Here is a 21,321-nt window from a genome sequence, read left to right on the forward strand (position 1 = left end):
AAATGTTGATGTGTACGGTTATGTTAGTTTGAGTGCCTCTTACTTAAAGAAGGGCACTTAAGTCTTTTCCAATAAGTTAATAATATAATAACAGGTCTGGCTGAATCTAGGGATAACTTTTTCTCTAATTCGAACCAACCTTTCTCTCTTTCCTCTCTTTTCTCTCTTCTTCTTTCCTCTCCTACTTCTTGCTGTTTACTTTACTTTACAGTCAACGAACAAGACAGAATTCTAGGGCAGGTCAAACTTCAACATGGTATCAGAGCCAGGTTCACCAAATCAGACTTGCTAGAACTCTGTCTTCTGCGCATTCAAATTAGGGTTTCTCTTGGGTTTCTCAGCTGTGAGTTGGAGATTGGGAAAAGGGCTGAAAAGGAGTGATCGCCCTCTTCCCTAGGAGGTTCCTATGCCTCCGATTGTGTTGTTGGTGATTGGTTGCTGTGGTTTCTAAGCCCTAGTTAGGGCTGGTACGTGTGGTGCAGTGGTGTCTCAGCCCTTCGTGTGGTTGGCCTTCAGGCGATGAGGTAAAGTTTTTTTTTTATGCATATTTTTCTGTTATGGAATACATGAGAGGTGTAGTACAGTTCACATGATGGGTTTTTCAGATTGCAGTATGCTAGGGTTTATGCTAGGGTTTATTCTAGTTTGTGTGTGATTCGAAGGGCAATAGTGTCTACTTAATGGTGAAACTTCCAGTAGTCGTGGATTAGGGTTGGTGGTGTTACAAGTGTGGTTTTCAACATTAGATATCGCTGAAATCAGTGTGTAGACTTCGGTGAGTAGGGGTTGTGGTGTTACAGTTTTCAGCATTTAATACTGCTGAAATCAGTGTGCAGATTTCGGTGAGTAGGGTTTGTGGTGTTGCAGTTCTCAGCATTTATTACTGTATAAATCAGTGTGCAGATTTCGGTGAAGTGTCTATGTGTAGTATGTAGTGTGTAGTGCTCAAAATTCAGTGATAAGGGAGTTCGGCAATGGCAGATAACAGTGATAGTAAACCTAGTGTCATGATATCTACTGACTACCTGAATGTCCAAATGACCTCCATTAAACTGAATGGAGAGAATTATGTCCCTTGGGCCAAGTCTGTAGAGGTTTTTCTGAAGGCGAAGAAGAAAGTGAAGCATATAAGAGAGGAGAAACCCCCTGCTAATTCTCAAGAGTATGAAGACTGGGAACAAGAAGATGCACAGATCATTACATGGTTGTGGAACAATATGGAACCCAAAATCAGTGTGAACTTCATGTTTCTTGACACAACCAAAGAGGTGTGGGATCATGCTAAGAAACTGTATTCAGGTCAGGATAATACCACTAGGGTATATCAACTGTATCGGGAATACTTCAATATGCAATATGGAAATTAGAGCCTTGAGGAGTACTATGCCAGTGTGAGGAATATCCGTAATGAGTTAAATGTCTATCATCCTCTCACTTTAGATGTCAAAGTTCAACAACAACAGCGAGAGCTGCTTGATGTGACACGGTTTCTGGTGGGGCTGAAGTTTGAGTATGAACCAGTACGAGCCCAGATACTAGGGGGATCTGCTCTTCCATCTTTAGAGGAGGTGTTTGCTCGTCTTCGGTGGGCTTCCATTGGATCTATGGACTCATGTCTCCGATAAATCAGCATTTGCAGTGCCGAGAGGTTGAGGTGGCAGAAGTGGGGCTCGACGAGCCCAGCCTGGCGGGAGTGGTAGTGGTGGATCTACACATATCCATGGTGGTGGTCGTACTAGAGGCAGAGATTCAGGGGGAGCTCGTGGTAGAGGACGTGGTTCGGGTCCATGGAAGTGTACTCATTGTGGTTTGGATGGACATACCATTAACTACTGCTATGACTTACATGGTCCTCCCTCGACGTGGGCCAACCATGCCATGACTAGTGACACCAGTTTTAGCTCTAGACAGGAGAATCGGTCAGCTGACCCGATGCCTTCTACTCCCTCAGATGGTCCAGGCAAGGAGATGGTGAGTGTTCCTTTGGATGAGTATGAGAGGTTTGTTCAATCCAAGTTGCAGCAGTACACAGCTTCCTTTGCACACTCAGGTATGGCTTGTTTGACATCCACACCCAACCCTTGGATTATTGACTCTGGAGCCTCCGATCACATGACGGGAACTCCAGGTGTGTTTTCATCTCACTCATTTCTCAACATCACAATCTGTTACCCTTGCTAATGGCTCCACATCATCTATCTGTGGTGTTGGTAATGTTGACCTAGACCCTATATCCCTATCCTCTGTTTTATATGTACCTAAGCTTCCATTTAATCTTATGTCTGTTAGTAAGCTGACCAAGTCCCTTAAGTGCTCCATCACATTTTACTATTCTATGTGTGTTTTTCAGGATCTCAAGACGGGGATGAAGATTGGTGGAGGGCATGAAGCCGGTGGACTGTATTATCTTGATGGTGGTGGACGAACGTCAACAACCCTTCAGTCATCCATTTCTCCTCTCCAGTGGCATTGTAGATTTGGTCATCTTTTGTTGAAAGTATTGCAGTCCTTAGTCCCTTCATTGAGTCAACTTTCTGTTTTAGATTGTGAGTCATGTCAATTTGGGAAACACCATCGTGTTCCTTTTCGTTCTAGGGTCGATAATCATGTGTCGAGTCTTTTTTCTTTAATTCATTCAGATGTTTGGGGTCCTTATAAAGTGATGTCATATAATGGATACCGATATTTTGCTATTTTTGTTGATGACTGTTCAAGAATGACGTGACTCTATTTAATGGACCAACATGGCATTATACACCAAACTTCATGTACCTACACTCCGCAACAAAATGGGGTTGCTGAGAGAAAGAACCACCATCTTGTCGAAATGGCACGCTCCCTCATGCACCACATGAATGTTTCCAAAACCTTTTGGAGCGATGCAATGCTCACCTCTTGTTTCTTAATTAATCGGATGCCCACGTCTATCCTTGATAGTCGTTCTCCTTTTAGTGTCTTATTCCCCAACATGTCTCTGTTTCCGCTTTCTCCTCGGGTATTTGGGTGTATTTGCTTCGTTCATAATCTGGGTCCCGGGACTAACAAGTTCGATGCACGTTCCCTGAAGTGTATTTTCCTTGGTTATTCCCGAACTCAGAAATGGTACAAGTGTTATCATTCCAGTTCTTGTCGTTCCTTGGTATGTGCTGATGTTACATTCATCGAGTCTACTCTGTTCTTCGTGGGGTCTGGTGCTGTTGCTTCCTCCACATCACGTGTATACACATCGATGTCGGTTGACCGTCCACCCATCCGTCACGTGTATACACATTGCCCGCGTGCACCGGTTGTAGCTCCTCCAGCTTCATCACCGTCGACAGATCCAGCTCCAGCTTCGACACCAGCCTCCGACCTAGATCTTCCTATTGCCTTCTAGAAAGGTAAACGTACTTGCTCCCTTCACCCTATTTCCAATTTTGTTTCACTTACCCACCTCTTCGCCTCCCATCGCTAGTTCATATCTTTGTTATCCTCCGTGTTGTTCCTAAAGATGTCCAGGAAGCCCTTACCTCTCTAGAGTGGTGCTGTGCTATGGAAGAAGAGCTCTCTGCTCTGCATCATAATCATACTTGGGATCTCACCGCTCTTCCTTCTGGGAAGCAGGTTGTCGGTTGTAAGTGGGTGTATAGTGTTAAGTACTTGCCAGATGGTCGTGTTGAGCGCCTGAAGGTGCGACTGGTTGCCAAAGGGTACTCCCAAACCAATGGCATTGACTACATAGAGACACTCTCCCTGGTTGCTAAGATAGGGTTGGTTCGTGTCGTCATCTCCCTTGCAGTTATGTATGATTGGCCTCTCCATCAGCTAGATATCAAAAATGCCTTTTTGCATGGTGATTTGCTCGAGGTCTACATGGAGCAACCACCCGGGTTTGTTGCTCAGGGGGAGGATGATAAGTTATGCAGACTTAAAAAGGCTATTTATGGACTTAAACAGTCCCCTCGAGCATGGTTTGGTAGGTTCGGTGAGGTGGTCAAGAAGTTTGGTATGAAACAGTGCCAAGTTGATCACTCTGTCTTCAATTTTGACTCTTTTCGGCAGGCAAAATAATATTGGTGGTGTATGTGGATGATATCGTTGTGACTGAGAATGATAAAATGGGCATTGACAGATTGAAGGCATTCCTACAGGAACACTTTCAGACAAAGGACATTGGCAAGTTGAAATACTTTCTGGGGCATAGAGGTAGCAAGATCTAAGCATGGCATTAATTTGTGTCAGAGGAAATATGTGCTTGATTTATTGGAAGAAACAAGGTTGTTGGGTACTAAACTGGTTGAGACACCTATGAAAACAAATACGAGGCTAGGCAATGATATAGGTGAAGTATTTGAAGACCCTGGCAGATACCGACGACTTGTAGGCAAACTAAACTATCTAACCATTACTCGGCCAGATATTTCATTTGCGGTTAGTGTGGTGAGTCAGTTCATGCGCCTTTCTCTCTTTCCTCTCTTTTCTCTCTTCTTCTTTCCTCTCCTACTTCTTCCTGTTTACTTTACTTTACAGTCAACGAACAAGACAAAATTCTAGGGCAGGTCAAACTTCAACAGGTAGGGATGTCAAAATTTAGGAAGTTGGCATTAAAAGCAAATGATGCGATGGTATTAAAATGTGTGATAGTGAGAAACATTGGGAAGCTAAACGGAAGTATCGAGTTTTTGAATTGCTGTCTTGTAGAATGATTTTTAGGTTCAAATCCTGAAGTTGCAGATGTAGAATGCTGGGCAAAACTCAAGTGGGGAAGATTAGGTTTTCCAAGAGCAAAGAAACTTGGCCCTTGTATGTTTCTTTTCAGTTTTAGGTGGAAGCAAGGGGCAGAAGAAGCTTTGGCAAGAGAAAAACTTGGCAAGGTTTCTTGTCTTGTGCTTGGATAAGTAACATCCAAAGCAAGGAAGATCTTTAATCAAAGAACGTTCGTGCGGATTGATGTATTTGGGATACCCCTGCATGCGTGGACTGCGTAGGCATTCATGGAGATTGGGAATGCTTTTTGAAATAAAAATTGGGAACAAATCCGGTTGGCAAAAGTTCTGATTGAAATTGAGAACTAATTTCATTCCTTCAAAATTTGATCTATCTTACGAAGGGGAAAGATTTGAGGTGTGGGTTGTTGCGACCCTACTTTTGTTAAGGTTGAAAAGGTCAGGGAGATAGGACCTAAAACAGGTAAGTGATGATGTTAGGTTTTTGCGGTTGAATTAGGGAGAGGAGCTAAAGGAGATGAGGGGCCTAGAGGGAGAGGAAGAGTTAAGGAGGATGAAGAACAAGGATGCCATTTTTGAAAGTTTTAAGGGCATTATTGGAAAACTTAATGTTTTGTTCACCAACAGGGGTAGGTCGAACTTAAAAGGGGTTTGGACTACGTAATACAAATGGTTGGTTTAGGTCTAACTTGGGCGAAGCACTTTAAGTGGCCCTAATAGAATCAAGCTATTTTTTTTTTTTCTTTTTTTTCTTTTTTTTAATAGGACATGGTGCCTCAAGACAATGAGAGGATTTGACAACTATGGATTTTCAAAAGGTGTCGATGTAGAAGGTTACAAAGATTACTTATGGCACATCACAATTTTTTTTTTTCTGAAAAGAGGTAAGGTATCTTTTATTAAAGATCAAAGGAGCAGTATACATGAGGTATACAAGTGAAAAAAGAAAAGGAGCCAACAACCTCTCGAGACCACACCCAATCCCAAAAGAAAGGGGCGGAGGACTGAGGCTACAAAAACTAAGACAACACTACAATTAGAGGCCATACACCCAACCCTATAGGGCCAGCATCCAACCTCTATTGGCCCATCTCTAAAGAAACAAAGCGGGACAAAAAACAAAAGGCATTCATTAGAAGGCCCGAGTGCTCCTACCTCTACCTCTTCTACCCCTTCCCCTAGTGCTCCGACTCCCTTGGGTGGGGGGGGGGGCAGCAACCATAACATCATAACATTCCCTCAACAATTTGGACTTTCTACTCCCAAAAGGAAACATAGGAGAGTCTGAAGAGTAGTTTGACCATGAACTTTCTATTTCTTCCTGAACATCATAACATTCCCTCAACAATTTGGACTTTCTACTCCCAAAAGGAAACATAGGAGAGTCTGAAGAGTAGTTTGACCATGAACTTTCTATTTCTTCCATGATCTCCGACTCGGAACACGTGTCAACCCAGGGAGGGTGGCTTTCTGCCTCCTTAGTGATCTTGACTTTAAGCCAATCCTGGACACATGGCTCTTGATCAACTTGGTAGGACACTCCAAGAAGCTTCCCAAAGTTGATTGCTTTATCCACCTGCAAAGCAACTGCGTTTTGCATGGGGTCCATTACCCCCTCCTTCTGTTTAGACAGAGGCTCACACGATATAATCCTAGAGGAAGTGGCCTCACCTTGGGCCAGAGACGAAGGTGAATCTGAAAGCTCATCGGAGAGGCAACCAAGAGAGGGTTCATCTTGAGCTCCAAAGCTGGACGAAGGATCTTGGTGGGATAGGTTCTCACCACCCCTAAGAGGGGGTTCCTTAATAGCTTTAAGCCGCTGCCGCACTGAACTTAGCGGAACCAGACCCTAGGAGAGAACAGATGGGATGGGCTTTAGAACCACTCTAGACGAGCTCGCCCCAATTACAACCTTACATGATCCATAAGAGGCACTTTCGAGATCGGGTTCGGGTTGACCCACATAGGTTTTAGCGGGCCCCAAACTGGAACCATAACACTTTGGTGCCCATCCTGCCCTCTTGAAAATTTTGCAAAGAAATTGAAAATTGGAACTCCCACCTAGAAGGGCAGATAATGAGGAGGGGGGCCTCTCAGACTGTAACCTCCGACACTTGAGATTTTGTTGACACAAAATCTAACTTGCCTCCCAAAACCACTGAAGTCGAGTTTGAGTTCCCACTCATCAAGATTGGCTGTCGATGGGAGGAAGACTCGGACCCCAAATTCGCTGGTGCTAGTAACAATTGCATCGCCCTTCCCTTTTCTCCTCTAAAGACCTCAAGATGGAAAGCTTGTAACTTCTTCCTTTTTCTTCTTCTGTGCCAGTGCTTTTGACTCGTCCTAGGGGGAGGCGATGGAAAGATTGAACCTTGTTTTGAAGCTTTGATAAGGGGCGGAGCCAACTTCGCACGGTTAGAGTGGCACGCAAGGTAGTCACTAGCCGGGGGCTCGCAGTCTTCAATTGCAATTCTCAAGAGGTATCTAACTCCCCCCACCACTAGAACTGTGGTTTTGGGAATATCACAAACACCTCTGCTCCAAATGAGTAACCGGAGGGCTTCTAGGTTTTTCCAGGTGAGGTTGTCCGAATATGCCGAGATGAAGCTGCCAACTGCATCTCCTATCTCCTTAAAAACCGTTGGGCACCAGATTGAGAGCAGCACTCCGAAGATTCTGATCCACCACTTTTTGAAGCCGTGACTTTGTCTTTCCGAGCAATCTACCGAGGTCCAACGAGACAAAGTAAACCTCACCCCATTAATGTAGTGGCTTTGAGAGTAACGCTCCATAAGCCTCTTCCTCTGAAGTGAAAATCGAAGCCATTGTTAGAAGAAGGTAGTGGAAAGATGAGAAGGTTCGTGGATCAAATTGCAGCCTGAAGTCTAAGAAAGTTCAATGTGTTGGTGTAAGAACATGGATATGACAGGGATGACTGAATCTTTGAAGGTCTGAGGAAAGATGGACGGAACTGGTTGGGGGAAGACAGGAAATTGGCCAGACTTCTGGAGGGGCTCCACTACATACCCTCTGGAGAGGGATCAGGCTGCATAGTTCCTTGTGAGTTGGTGATTGAGATTTGAAGGGGAGAGAAAAAATCTGAGAGGGAATGGTTCTAGGAGACAATGTTGGTGGTAGGACTTGGGAGGCATCCTCCATTTCTCTAAATTACTATTATTTATATTTTCTGTTTGTTTAGGAGAAAGGCTTCCGGAACTTTCTAGGTTAATTATTAGGCTGGACCAAACTGGACAAATTGGGTGGACTTTAGCCGAGTCTATGACTGTTTGTGAGTCTATGCTCTTACAGTTGGAAGGGGAAAAGAGGTGGAAGTAGATCAATTGGAAAGAGAAGGTTGCAATGGAGAAAATATTCAAGGTTACAAGGGGGGTTTAAAAAGAGGTAGCAGCTGTGGGAGAAGCACATGAACTGATTGACGGTATATTCATCCATCTTGCTTGGTGAAAAATTTAGTAAGAAAGGTAATTGATCTTTTTTTTTTCCTTCTGATTTTGCGGGTACAAGTAAAAGCCAAGGAGAGATGGAAAAGAGTAGTGAACATGTACAAGAGGCTGTTGTTGCATGAGTCAAGTTTCAACACAAAATGCGGTAGAGAAATGGATGGGCGACAGAGTCAGGATTTTAAGGGAGGTTAGTATGGAAGTGGTGGAGTTTGTAGTAGGAGGAATGGGTGAAGGGGAAATTTAGAAGCTGAAAAGGTGGGAGATTTTTTCAGAGAGATGGATGAAATGGGTGACTAGTGGAATCTCTGTTGTAAGGGATGAGAACATTTACATAGCAGCAGGCAGATAACATTGTTGCAGGGTTTTGTCTGAAGGTTTATAAAAGAAACAAAGCGTGTAGAACAAGTCTGGTACAGGAAAAAGAGAAATCAGCAGGTAGGGTTGGGGTGGGTGAGTTCGTTTGTGCGGAGGATGAAGAGATAATGATGGATGAAACACATGAAGTGGAGGATGAAGAGATAATCAAGTGTAAGTTGATTATGGATTAAGTTTGTGGTGAGTTGAGGATTTTTTTAGCTTTTCTTGTTATTTTATTTTCTGTATTTTGGGCATTGGAAGTTTGATTTAGAGGAGGGAGGTGGCTGTGGCTCCTATGTTTTCTTTTTTTTTTTTTTTTTTGTTTTTTTTCTCTTTCTCTTGCTTGTGGATGATTACTTATTATCTCTCTTGTATCTCCTTTTTCTTTTATTAATTTTCTTTTTCATTTATTGTAGAAGTGTCAAAATTTGGTCTAACCTTTTGTGCGGGGAGCAACCTTTGAAGGATAGATTTCCCAGCATTTTTTTTTTCCATCTCTCTTCACCATGTGTTTTCTGTTTACCAATGTGCTTTTTTTATCAATAGTTTTCCAATGTGCTCACTCTGGTTTTGGGGTTTCCTGGGACCTTGGGTCAAGGAGGGTTTTTATGGAAGGGTAGTCATTGGAAGTTGTGGATTTTCTTTCCTATTTTGGTTAGATGTTGCTAATCCTGACTCCTGCATTTGGAAACTTTGCTCATTTAAAGTGGTCCAGTTGATCTAGACTAAGATTGTATGCATTTCAGCAAGACGAGTTTAGTTTTGCAGCATCAACTGCTTGAGTCGCTGCTTAGGTATTATCCTTCGGTTCTTAGCTTAGGTTTTTTAACCTTTATTTTTTCTTAAGTACGGGCACTTTCTGACCTCCCATTTTACCCACACAACCTACCCACGTTACGGATGCAACGTACCCCCTTAATAAGCTTGTTCTGTTTGGGTGATTTGTACTTATTGGGTTGGGCATATCAATCGAGTGTATCAACGTCTCTTACCTGATTTGAATAATTTACGTGCATTTGGCACAACACTCTCAGCCTGAGACTGCTCAAGTTGCTAGGTTAAGTGGGGGTGGTATAGGTGGAATCCATATGTATGCTAATGCTATTGTAAGATGGGTGATTTTATGAGTGTAGGTGGGAGTTTTTCAATTTGCAGCCACCCAATTCAGGATTGGTATTCATATTTGATTGGAAAGTTTAGTTTGGGCTGCCAATATGACATAATCACATAATGGAAGTCCATCTGGGCTTGGGACTGGCAGTGTTAGGACAAACCACTACTTGTTGAGGTAACGGTTGCTACAGTTGGTAATGAAATGACGGGAAGTTGATTCAAATGGTTTGGCTGTATGTATGGGACACTAGGAAGGTCCAAGGAGAGTGAATTGGTGCAAGTAAAAGGCTCAAAAAGAACCAGGGGAAGACCAAAGAAAATATGATCATGTGGTCTAAAGTGGTAACAAGTGATTTCAAGACTTTGTCATTTGACGGAAAACATGGACAAAATGGTGAGGCAGGATTTCTCTCTAACCGACCTCAATTATTTAGGGTTGAGGCTGAGTTGAATTGAGTCCAGTTCAGTTGAATTAAGGACGCATGATTTTCTTGGAAGCATTATCTTTTTGAGAGGGCATTTGCTGCCTGCATTTTGGAGTAAAGGGCTATGAAAAGTAGGCTTTCTTTCTTTTATTTGTCCACATTAAATGATTGAGCAGAAAATTTCATATTGTTAGGGAGTTTGAAAGAGTGAAAGCACTGATTTGTGGGGATCTAAAATCCTTGGGTTGGTGGTTATATGTCTTTCGAGCAGAGAATTGTTTTATTCAAGTCAATTTCCATTTCCACCGAATTAGTCTAACTTGTTTTAAATCATTAGAATTCAGTGATTTTGAAATATTCTATTTCTCGAAGTTTGATTCTTATGGTCATAACTTGGTTGCTTTTCTCTATTTAAATAACCATTTAGTTCAGGTGCTAAAAGATATTTACTTTCAAAACAAGCAATAATAATTCCTGCAGCAACTTGATTGTTTAGTTTGCCGGCCATTAAGCTTAGATCTTGTTGAACCAATCACCACATGACATGAGTTTTAGCTTTAAAAGTATGTAATGGACGCTGAAAGAAAGGACAGTTGTCAGTTGATATTCGCTTGGTACTTTAGTAGAAGTATTCCTAAGTTATGGGTTACTTGGAAGTTGGAAGGAATTTTAGTATTTTACAAGCATTGTCTGAAACACAGAAAAAGTCACAACTTGTCTTAAAAAACGTGTCAAGGTTTTTAAAACCGAATCAGACCGAACCGTTTAGGGGTTGAATGGTCTGACCGTTTCAACTGAATTGATGGCTCATTCTGACAAAAAAACCAAAAAAAAAAAAAAAAAGATGGCCAAAAACTGTTGTCTGGATCGATGGTTCGATTGCCTGGGTCATGGTTTGCTGATCAAATTAATGGTTTTTTTTGTTAAAAGATGGTTTAGGTGATGGATTCCCAATTTTTTTGGTCTGACCGTCTAGTCCAGTCCAATTTTGAAAACATTGAAATGTGCCATTAAGAAAGTTTCACTTGTTGAAAATGCCCTCGAATTAAAATAAACTGTCATAACGACGAAAATACTGTGAAAAGGCCTGGAAGTAAAATAAACTGACAAAAATATCCCTATAGGGGCCAAAAAAGAGTTGCGTCGAATGGGTAGAAAGTAGAAATGCGGAATGACCAAAGGCAAAGTGCTTTAGATAAGCCGATCAAATTCCCAACATTGAACCTCTTTCCTCAAATGGAGTTGCATTAATAAGGACCAAAATAAATGTACATCTGAATACATTCAACATTTGCTTTTCTCCAAACTTGAAGATGAAAGCACAGGTAAAAGAAAAATGGGATTGCTACGTGCACAGGTAAAAGGGTATTTTTGCCTTAATTTGTGGATTTTAGGTGAAGAACTGATACAGCCAAATTATTCTCTTCAATGGGCGCATGACAGATGGTGACCTTCGAGGGTAGCCTTGATTGGCTGTGTTTCACATATAAAGTACAATTTCGTTGTGAGGGCAATTGCATTTCTATTTGGGTTCAGGACAGTGGAGAGTGGAGACTCCTGTTAATTCATTTGTGGTTTCCTGGAAATAGTCTATGGATTAAGATCCCAATCTGTTATCTGGGGCTGGATTTTTTGAGCAAAGACACATAAATATATTGAAGTTGCGAAAGCCTTATTTATAATTAAGTGGGCTTGATTACGGTGGTCGATGTCTCTTTGTCAATTTTGATTCAACATGCAACCCAGTTCCCCCATTGCTATTTGGTAGGAAGGAGCCTTCTTTCATTTCATGGAGGCGGCAAGTTTTTTTCTTCTAAGGGGGTGTTCTTTTTTTTTTTGGATTTTGAGAGGTGGGAAAGTTGGTCAATGGGATTTTGCTTTCTATTGATCAAGAATCCCATATTCATTTTCAGATTTATGTAGGGATCAGGGAAAGTTTATTTTCCTGGGTATTACTAACCTGAGTAAGTGATAATCATCTCCTAGGTGGGTAAATAACTTTCCCACTTAGGGAAAAAGTTTCCAACACTTCAATGGGACAAAAATACCCCTTTTAATAATGAATTTTTATGGTTAAAATGGTCATTGTCTTATTTACATGATAAATAAAAGAACATGGGTAAATGCACTTATTCGAATAAGTGTTTCCCATGAAAAATTTACCCAGGTAACTGCATTTACCCAAGTAACTTACCAAAAAGTGAACAGTGCCTGAGAATCTAGTGGTTTTAAAAATCAAAATGCACAAGTGTTTTGGCTCAGGTAGAACTATCTTATCTGTTGAAAATAAATGCCTTTCTTGTTACCAGTAACTCCTCTTTAATTTCCTAGCTAGTATTTTCTTGATAGACATTACACCTTTTAGGCAAGGTTCAAAGAAAATTATTATTATTATTATTATTATTATTATTATTATTATTATTATTTAAATACTTGTATATTTTACATTTTCAGTTTAGCATACGAAAATTATTATTATTATTATTATTATTATTATTATTATTATTATTATTATTATTATTATTAAAAAGCCCAAACTCCATGTATTTCCTAACTCAATGACCCTGAAAATTGATATATATTATATGCTATGATACATACAATACGTATTGATACTTTGAACCTTGTATATGAAGTACGGTGGTGAATTCCATTGCCATTATATAATTTCCTATTGCTACATGCAATGAACTTGCCTAAGGCATTAGAGAACTTTCTTGCTACATGGGCCGAATCAAAGGAAAGTGATTAAAGTATAAGCTACTTAGGCTGTGGTTTGAAGGAAAAAGTAAGAAAAGGTAGGGAAGCCTATACAAACCAAACAAACATAGGTTTCCCTACCTTTCCCTTCCTTTCCTTTCCTTACCTTTTCCTTCAAACCAAACATATCACTTTGTCTCCATCTCAAGTAATCAATGTGTGCTACCAATTTCATGCATCATTCTTTTCCACACCTCCATTTTGTGGCCAGAGAGACTATATACGCTCCTTTTCATTCCACACACTCTAAGAGTCTACCTAGACCCCACCAACGGGGAATATATATCATGAATTGGCTGTCAAAAATACTTTCTTTAGGCTCCATATCCCCACTTGGCTTTGGCTTTGAAGGAGCTGGAGTGAGAAGCGTAAGACTTCGTTTGGGAATTGGGTTGGGACTTGGGAGGGCTTTGGCTGCTTTCACTCAACTGTTTTGAATAAGCTAGCTGTTAACAAAGTTGGCTTTACCGGAAAATCGATTTAATGAATGACGACAGGATGAAAGTATATTGGGACTTTTCTTTACCAAATATAACTTTTAGGCTTTCCGTCAATGTTTTAAAAATCAACCTGAAATATGAACCATTTAAGCCACCAGTTTCTGGGTCAACGGTTCGATCCTCTGGTTTGAATGGATGGTCCATTCCAATTTAAAAAAATAAAATAAAAAAGCATTAAAATAAAAATGGTCAAAAACCATTGTCCAGGTCGAACGGGTTGACGGTTCGACCACCCAAGTCAGTGGGTCACTGATCACGTCAACAGTTCCTGGGCTGAATGGCCCAACCATTTAGGTCAATGACGGTTTGAAAACACTGCTTTCCATATAAGCCCACCTTGTTAAGCCAGAAACTGCTGCGTGAATGGAAAGCACTCCCAAATAGGCATAGTTACTCAAGGCTTGATGGCACCCTAAGATCTGGATCAAGAATTTTGCAGTTGGGCCTATAAAAATGAAAAAAGTTGGACAAATGTGAAAGGCCTGGCACCTTTTTTCCCCGACAAAACATGGTGGTCTATCACGGCTCTTTTTCCACACCCTTTATTTGATTCCCCTTAACTTCAACATCCATAATTTGGGATTTTCCTCCACCTTTTCAGCTACTCAAGCCCACTCAAAATAAACCTCTCTCTCTCTCTCTCGCTCTCTGTGGCTTTTGTTCTTTAGCAAGTTGGTGGGAGAAGTGTCTAGTCTTGCAGTTATAAGAGACTTCATCCTCCTCACCTACCATGTAGTTGAAGTAAAAGGGGAAAAGACATTTATACCAACTGGACTGGATGGCTTTACATCCGATTTGTAACCCAAACTTTCTATGAGCTATAATGTTGTTCTGGTCCTCCAACAAAATCAATGGCTACAATGTTATCTTAGATCATTCACTTGAGTCTTGTTATTTGCCAACCAAGAATAATTAATTTTGTTTTATATTGGATGCCATCATATATACTTAGTAAAGTGCACGTGCAATGTTTCATTAGATGTCATCAACTCATCATATATAAGAGTCTGAGGACAGAAATCAGGATATTTATTGGCTTATGTCATTTTGTTGTATCTGATTGCAACCAAATTTCTTGTTTTTTCTTTATTCGAACCCAAATCTGTTTAAAGAAAATGAATTGAACACCTAAAGTATATTATAAAAATTGTACCCAATTAGCTGTATCTTAAAAATGGAAAAAATAAACCGACAATTAATGTGAAAGTGAAAGTGAAACAAGATCTTAATGTGATTTTTATTAAAGAAATAAAAAGATTATTAATATATTAAGTTCATGGTTCCCCACAAATTTTAAGTCTAGCACAGCTTGGCAATATCTTCTCTATAATCCAGATGTGAAATGCTCCAACTCCTTGTCTTCTTCTTTTTGTTTTTCTATTTTCCTATTTATTCTTTATCCTGCCACATCTGTCTCTGTGGTTTTTCTTTAGAGTACTAGGTGGTAAATTAGTATTTTGTATGGGTGAGCCCGTAGGATAGAGAAAATAAACAACTGTCTTGAAAAGAGAAAAATAGGTTTTAACTGTTTCTATTTCCAATCATCAACAGAGAGAGAGAGAGAGAGGGAGGAAATTAAAAGAAGGAAAAGGATAAGGGAAAAATCTGTCATGCCTCAACCGACAGAATAGGAAGGTCACCTCCCCTAAATTTGTATCTAAATCAATAGGTCTAGACTAAATATTATGTATAAAAGCAGTTTGAGCTCCTATAATTTTCCATATATTCATGACCTGTAGATTAAGATCCGATCTTCATGGGCCCGCAGACATTGCCTCTATTGAAATTCAGCACAATTTCTGGATATATGGTTTTCTATGGGTATTTTTGGATTTTTTTATATTTTTTGGGTTACATGGTTAAAATGGATACAATAAAAATGCATAGTTAATTAGGATCAAGTGTTTAGAATGATTTTGGTCTAATTAATCTCTTGGGTGGGGCGTTTATGCATGGTTGGTCCTAATCCACTGAACTTGAATCCTTTTTTTTTTTTTTTCTTTATGTGTGTGTTTAATGAATCTCACTGTGGACATACAATTTAACTCTGATTGATACATGAGGAGAAAAAAAGAAAACATCAAAGATCAAAGAAAAGAGGAAGAACATTGGTGTACTACATAACCTTTCTACATGGGTTATCACTCTAGTTTTTACATTCTTGAGGGAGAGATTTACCATGATAATTTCAGAAAGGAAAATCAACCTTAGGGCTATATTTGGTTTGATGGAAAATAATTAAGAGAGAAACAGAAAGTAGTTGAGGGAAAGTTCTTGAGGAATTTCATAACTTTTCCTTAGAACTTTCCCTCAAGTTTCTGTTGCTCTATTATTTTCTATCAAACCATAGTCTAAAGGAACACGAGTTTGGCTTCAGTCAGAGCAAGTCCATGCTCACACCGTTCTAATAGCCTCTCGTAACCGTTTGCATTGGAATATCTACTCATGAAGTAAAGCACATAAGTAGGAAGATATTCCTAATACAAGGCTGTAAAGGTTGTTCGAATAGATTTTGCTCTGACTGAAACCGGACTCAAAAAACATTAAGGCTTAGTTTAGAAAGAATACAAATACAAATATGTAGAGTACAAAACCTGGTATTTTGTATTATTATTTTTATCTATTTGTACTATATATATATACATATATTTGTATTTATAGTCTTTCTAAACTGAGCGCTAATATTGTGTTGTATATGTGACTGCTCTGAAGCTTTCTAAGCTATAAGCTAATGATGATGACATGTGGGAAATCCAAATCACCACACATCTTATGAAAGATTGGCTGGATTAGTCACATGTATTATGTTCCTGTCATGTCCACATCACCCCAGTATCTAATTTTTTTAGAGAGAGAGAGAGAGTCTTGTCAATCTATAGACTATAATTGTTGTTATAATCAATTTGGGTGGTGGTGGATTTATTATATGGCCTCCAAGTTGGACCATGACAAAAGCTCTCTAATGCCTTTGAAAAAGGACGCTAGAGCTGATCATCAAAGAAAAAAAGGGCGCTAAGAAAAGAAAAAAAGGTTCTGAAATGACTTTTTAATACATAGCGCACCCAATTTCTGCTGTAAGCATATATAGTTGATATTTAACAAATATATATACATGCTTCATGCACCATAAATTGCGCTTTGTAAAGCAGAATGCTTTCATGGTCATGATCTTAAACCAATAAATGACGGTGATTAATTATTATCTTCTTCATAAAAAACTGATGGCCATCACAGAGAGATGGTTAATCCAAAGCGCTGCAATTTTGAGAGGACTTGGTTTATTAATTGGTTAATCCATCATTTCTTGATGCAAACTTTGCACCCGGTTCAGTTTTGCATCTACTTGTTTGTAATCATGATCGAACTTACACTCTTATCTGATACAAAAATTTATATCTTTTTGTCTTATTTGCACTCAATGAGAATGTAAAATCTTCATCTCAAAAAGTGAACCTTCCACCTAACTTAATTATCTTTCATATAAAGTGGAGAGCCACAATATCTAGCTTCCTACCTCACTCTTAGACATTTAACCCTCCTCTCATCTCCATTCTCTTGCACATAAGGTCAGGACAACATAATTTTACTTTCTATTTTACTTATATAACAAAGAAATAAGACAAAGCCAAATCTGAAGCAAAAGCAAACCAGAATTTATACTCAGCCTATTTGCACTCCCATGCATTTACACTAATACAAGGTAATGAAATTTGCACTGCAACCAAACTGATCTTTAGGCTCAGTTTGGAAGGAGTACAAATACAAATATGTAGAGTGCAAAACCTTATATTTTGTATTGCTTTGTATATATTTATACTGTACATACATACATACATACATACATACATACATATATATATATATATATATATATATATATATATATATATATATATATATATATATATATATTGTATTTATACTCTTTCCAAACTGAGCCTTAAGGAAAATTTGATAAAATTATTAATGATTATGCTTGCTAGTATCATGTTAAATCAAACATGTGAATATGATAGTATTTAAGAAAGAAAAAAACAATTTATTTATTACATGCTAAGATTACTAACAGTCCATGAAGCAGAAAAGTTCTATCTTGAGGCTGAAAACCGTACCCTCTAAATTAGTAATTGTTTCTTATCATCCCACCTATGCTCCGTAACAAACTTCTCTCCTTGTGTGCTTCCTGAATATATTTAACACTTATTGAGAGTTTTTTGTTACTGAGCACAAGCTTAGACAAGCTCAATATACTGAATTATGACCTAGCTAATTATAACTACTAATAGAATAATTAGAGATACAAAGAGATCGATCACAAATTTCTTCCTGATGAACCCGCTTCATCTTCAGACCCTGTGATGCATTCTTTTTCATCTTCAAAATTTTCCTCAGAAGGGTATGGAGAATGACCCTTCCCAAAGGATTTTATATGGTCTTTGAGTGATCTCTTATGCTTGAAATCCGACCCACATGAGCAATACCATCGCTTCCCACAGTTCTTCTCATGCGTTCTCCAATCTCCCTTAACTGCAAATGTTTTGCTGCATTTTCTACACATAAATGGCTTCACTCCATGCTTTCTCTTGTAATGTGTTTGAAGAGTTCTGAAATCTTTCAATGGCTTGGCTCGAGGATGGTTGATGTTGTTCTTGCAGCCATGAACACAACAATAGCAAGGAAGCCTTAACATTGCTGTTGGTTGTATTCCTTTAAGTGATTCTGGTCCTTTCCTATATTGTGATCCATGCCCCCACATATGCATCTATACACTCCAGAATTTCTTCACACATAAATATTATTTCTAAAACAATTAATTAATTAATTAGCCTAGCTTGTAATATGCATATATAAGCAGAATATCAAGAAATATAATTGATTTTGGCAATATATAGTGATTAAAATTTTTATAAATAGGAGCAGAAATACAACAATATTTCACAATTTTTTAGTTTATTTTTTTTCTATATTACAGATACTGACTACAATTCATATGGATGGTGGAAGAATCAATCTGACCCTCCTCATCTAGAATATTTTTTATGAGATTGCATCTGTATTAAAATTTCCAATAAAATGAAATAGAGACAAGGTTATGATGTATAGGAAGATTTGAAAAAGTATAATTTTAATTCACAAATTTTTGCTACAAGTTATAGAACTCTAGCATAACATAAGTCCAAACTAGAGAAGCATATTACAATGCAAACTAGTAAATTTCATGTTAAGTTCAATTCTGATAATGGAATGGAAGAAGAGTACCTTTAGGGCTGCAACTTAGGCCGGGTTAGTCCATACCCAACCCTGGTCAGGTTAGCATTTGGGTTAGAGTTAGAGTTGACTTTTGCCAACACTGACTTTGCTTTGGGTTGGATTAGGGTTGACCCCTCGGGCAATCTGACCCAATTCAAACCTGGCTATACCATTATTAATGTACTATAGTCCCACTACATGCTGTCATAATTTATTTATCTTAATTCAAAGCCTCTAATGCCTATATAATTATGGATTTATATGTATTGATTTTTTGATTTATTTGCAGGTGCTTGTTCATTTAGTGTGCTTTAATTTGTTTTCTTCTAATTTTCTTTACCATATATGTTATTATGGCCAATGTATCAAATTATTCGTTTGATCTTATTTGTGGTCATCAGTGATTTTCATTCCATAACTTATGTTCTATTATCACTGATTTCATGATTTTATATTTTTAATAGGAGATTTATCAAAATTGATAATAGACTTATCATTTAAAGCATTCTTTTTGTTTTTTTTTTCTAATTTTGTGTACTAAAAGAACCAATAATACATCATACAAGCAAATTCTAGTAAAAATGTGGTCAATATATATTCATTAAATCTGTTTTAGGTCTCTCTTAATCAAAGAGTTAAAGAATTTCAGAGATTTTATGAGATTTTTAAGAGGATGGAGGAAAGGTCAAACTGGGTCCAACCTAAACCCAGCCCAACCAGAAGTCAAACTACGGGTTGGGTTAGGGGTTGGCCTCAAGCCTTCAACCTGACCTGACCTGACCCGATTTGCACCCCTAACAATACCTTGAAATTTCCTATCTATTGGGGAGAGCTTATGTTGAATTTTCCACAAACTTCAATACATTTAAGATTATATTCACACAAATCATATTCATTGCAAACCTTATTATTTAGCCTTTTTTAAGACAGTATCTCTTGACCAGATGACAGTAAGTAGGTCTTAGTCAGTCCTACTGTCAATCCTCTCAGAGTGAAGATTACATACAACAAAAACGAATAAATAGGACGTATTATTAGCAATACCGACAATGACATACTGAAACACCTGGAGCTCTGATCATCTTGTACCTGGAAACCAATGAGACTGAATTGTTCTAAAAGAACCTGCTTTCTTTGAGTGGTAGAGAAGCAGTATCTAAACTATTCTAAGAAAATGCAACTTGTTCTATGCTTATGATCAGTGCAGTGGCCCATATCACAGAGATTGCCGACAGATTAATTGTATGGTTTATAACAACGAGTGGCCCATCAGATAGCCATGAGAATAGTTCAGTAGCCTCTCGCTTTATATGTAGTACGGGTTTGAGTTTGGTGGATGCGTAACTCTCATATCTGTATATTCCTTTTCTCGATTTGAGCTCATATCTGCATAGTCCCAAAATCCACGTGCTTAGTTCTGGGCATTTGATCACATGTACATATACGGTTTCGAATTTTGCGGACTTCTTCTGTACATATTAATATTTGTTATGCTCTCTGTATTCTCTCTCTCTCTCTCTCTCTCTCTCTGTCCCCCCCCCCCCCCCCCCCCCCCTCTGATGGGTATTTTTTTTTCTGTTGAGTAACCCAAACTAGATTTAGTCCAGAATACCAATTAGCACAGAACAAATGGTAACACAGAAGCTAGTTAACAAAATTTTAAATGGAGAAACATGGAAAAGGATAAGGAATTCCCTGAAAAAAAAAGCAAACAAACCATCGAAAAGATAATGTCTCTCTTGCTTCTAAAGAGAACTAGTTAATCATTCCCCAAGAAAAAGAAAAGAAAAGAAAGAACTAATGTAACTTCCAGTGTTTTTCCCGTTAAAAAGATTTATTCTAAACACATACATCCTTTATGGCCATGAATAATTTGGAACAGAAAAGAAAGAAAAAGGACTAATATAATTCTCTGTCATGGAGAGGAAATACAGACCTGCATGTTATTGTACCTATTGAAAGTCTTGTTGCATATGAGAGAGTTGGGGTTGTGAAAGAATACAATAAACCTAGAACATTCGTAACTCTTTTATTCTTGGCAGTTTTGAAGATTGGGAGTGGATCAATGGGAAAGTTGAAAAACTTCTCAGAGCAGAGAATATTAACACTACGGCAATGGTCCAGTTGAAGCCTTGAAGGGGACATAAAAAGCACTGCTGCAATGAGGGCGTTGGTACGTCATAGATTAGAATGGCCTGGCCTCCTGAGTCCTGACTGGCCATTTGTCCGGGTCCCACGCATATATAAGAGATTCCCTGCTTAATAATAAATCAAGAATTTCAGATAATTTAAGAATTTCCTCTCGGATAAATCGATTGATCAAAGTAGATGGTGGATATCCTGCTTCTGTGTGGGGCGAGAGTTGTAGAAGTGGTAGTAGAGCTTAAAGTAGCGTAGAATAATTAGGAAATATCAGTATTTTCTCACTTCTTCTTATGTGAAGAACTTCAATGTTCACTACCACCTCTATGAACCGTGAAGGTATTATTGGATTTTCTCCTCTTCCCTTATCAACGAGTTTTGAAATAAAAAGTAATCCACTGCTTGCCGACAACACATGTTTATAACGGTGTATAGGGTGGGTTAGGATATTTGTAATTGGTCCCGAGAAATACATCTCTCTCTCTCTCCAACTCCTAATTGAGCTAATTTGTCAAAATTTTCTTTAAGTTTTGGCATGTAGCCATGTGTATAGGGCACCATTTTTCTTCAAATATGCATTTTACCCCCTTTTAATTTTGTCATT

At 38.7% G+C, this 21,321-nt stretch overlaps 1 protein-coding gene across 1 annotated transcript; it reads right to left on the minus strand.

The window, feature by feature from the left end:
- Window positions 1-17,343: 17,343 nt before the first annotated feature.
- Window positions 17,344-20,757, minus strand: LOC148847394 (zinc finger protein WIP3-like). Its single transcript, XM_088949606.1, has 3 exons — window positions 20,687-20,757; window positions 20,512-20,584; window positions 17,344-18,087 (listed from the first exon to the last, which is right to left on the minus strand). The coding sequence occupies exons 1-3, from the start codon at window positions 20,755-20,757 to the stop codon at window positions 17,638-17,640; spliced, it is 594 nt and encodes a 197-aa protein (XP_088805732.1). The 3' UTR covers window positions 17,344-17,637.
- Window positions 20,758-21,321: the final 564 nt, after the last annotated feature.

This window comes from Nelumbo lutea, chromosome 6, assembly GCF_056320005.1.
Source record: "Nelumbo lutea isolate HS-2025 chromosome 6, American lotus-T2T, whole genome shotgun sequence".
Lineage (NCBI taxonomy): Eukaryota > Viridiplantae > Streptophyta > Magnoliopsida > Proteales > Nelumbonaceae > Nelumbo > Nelumbo lutea.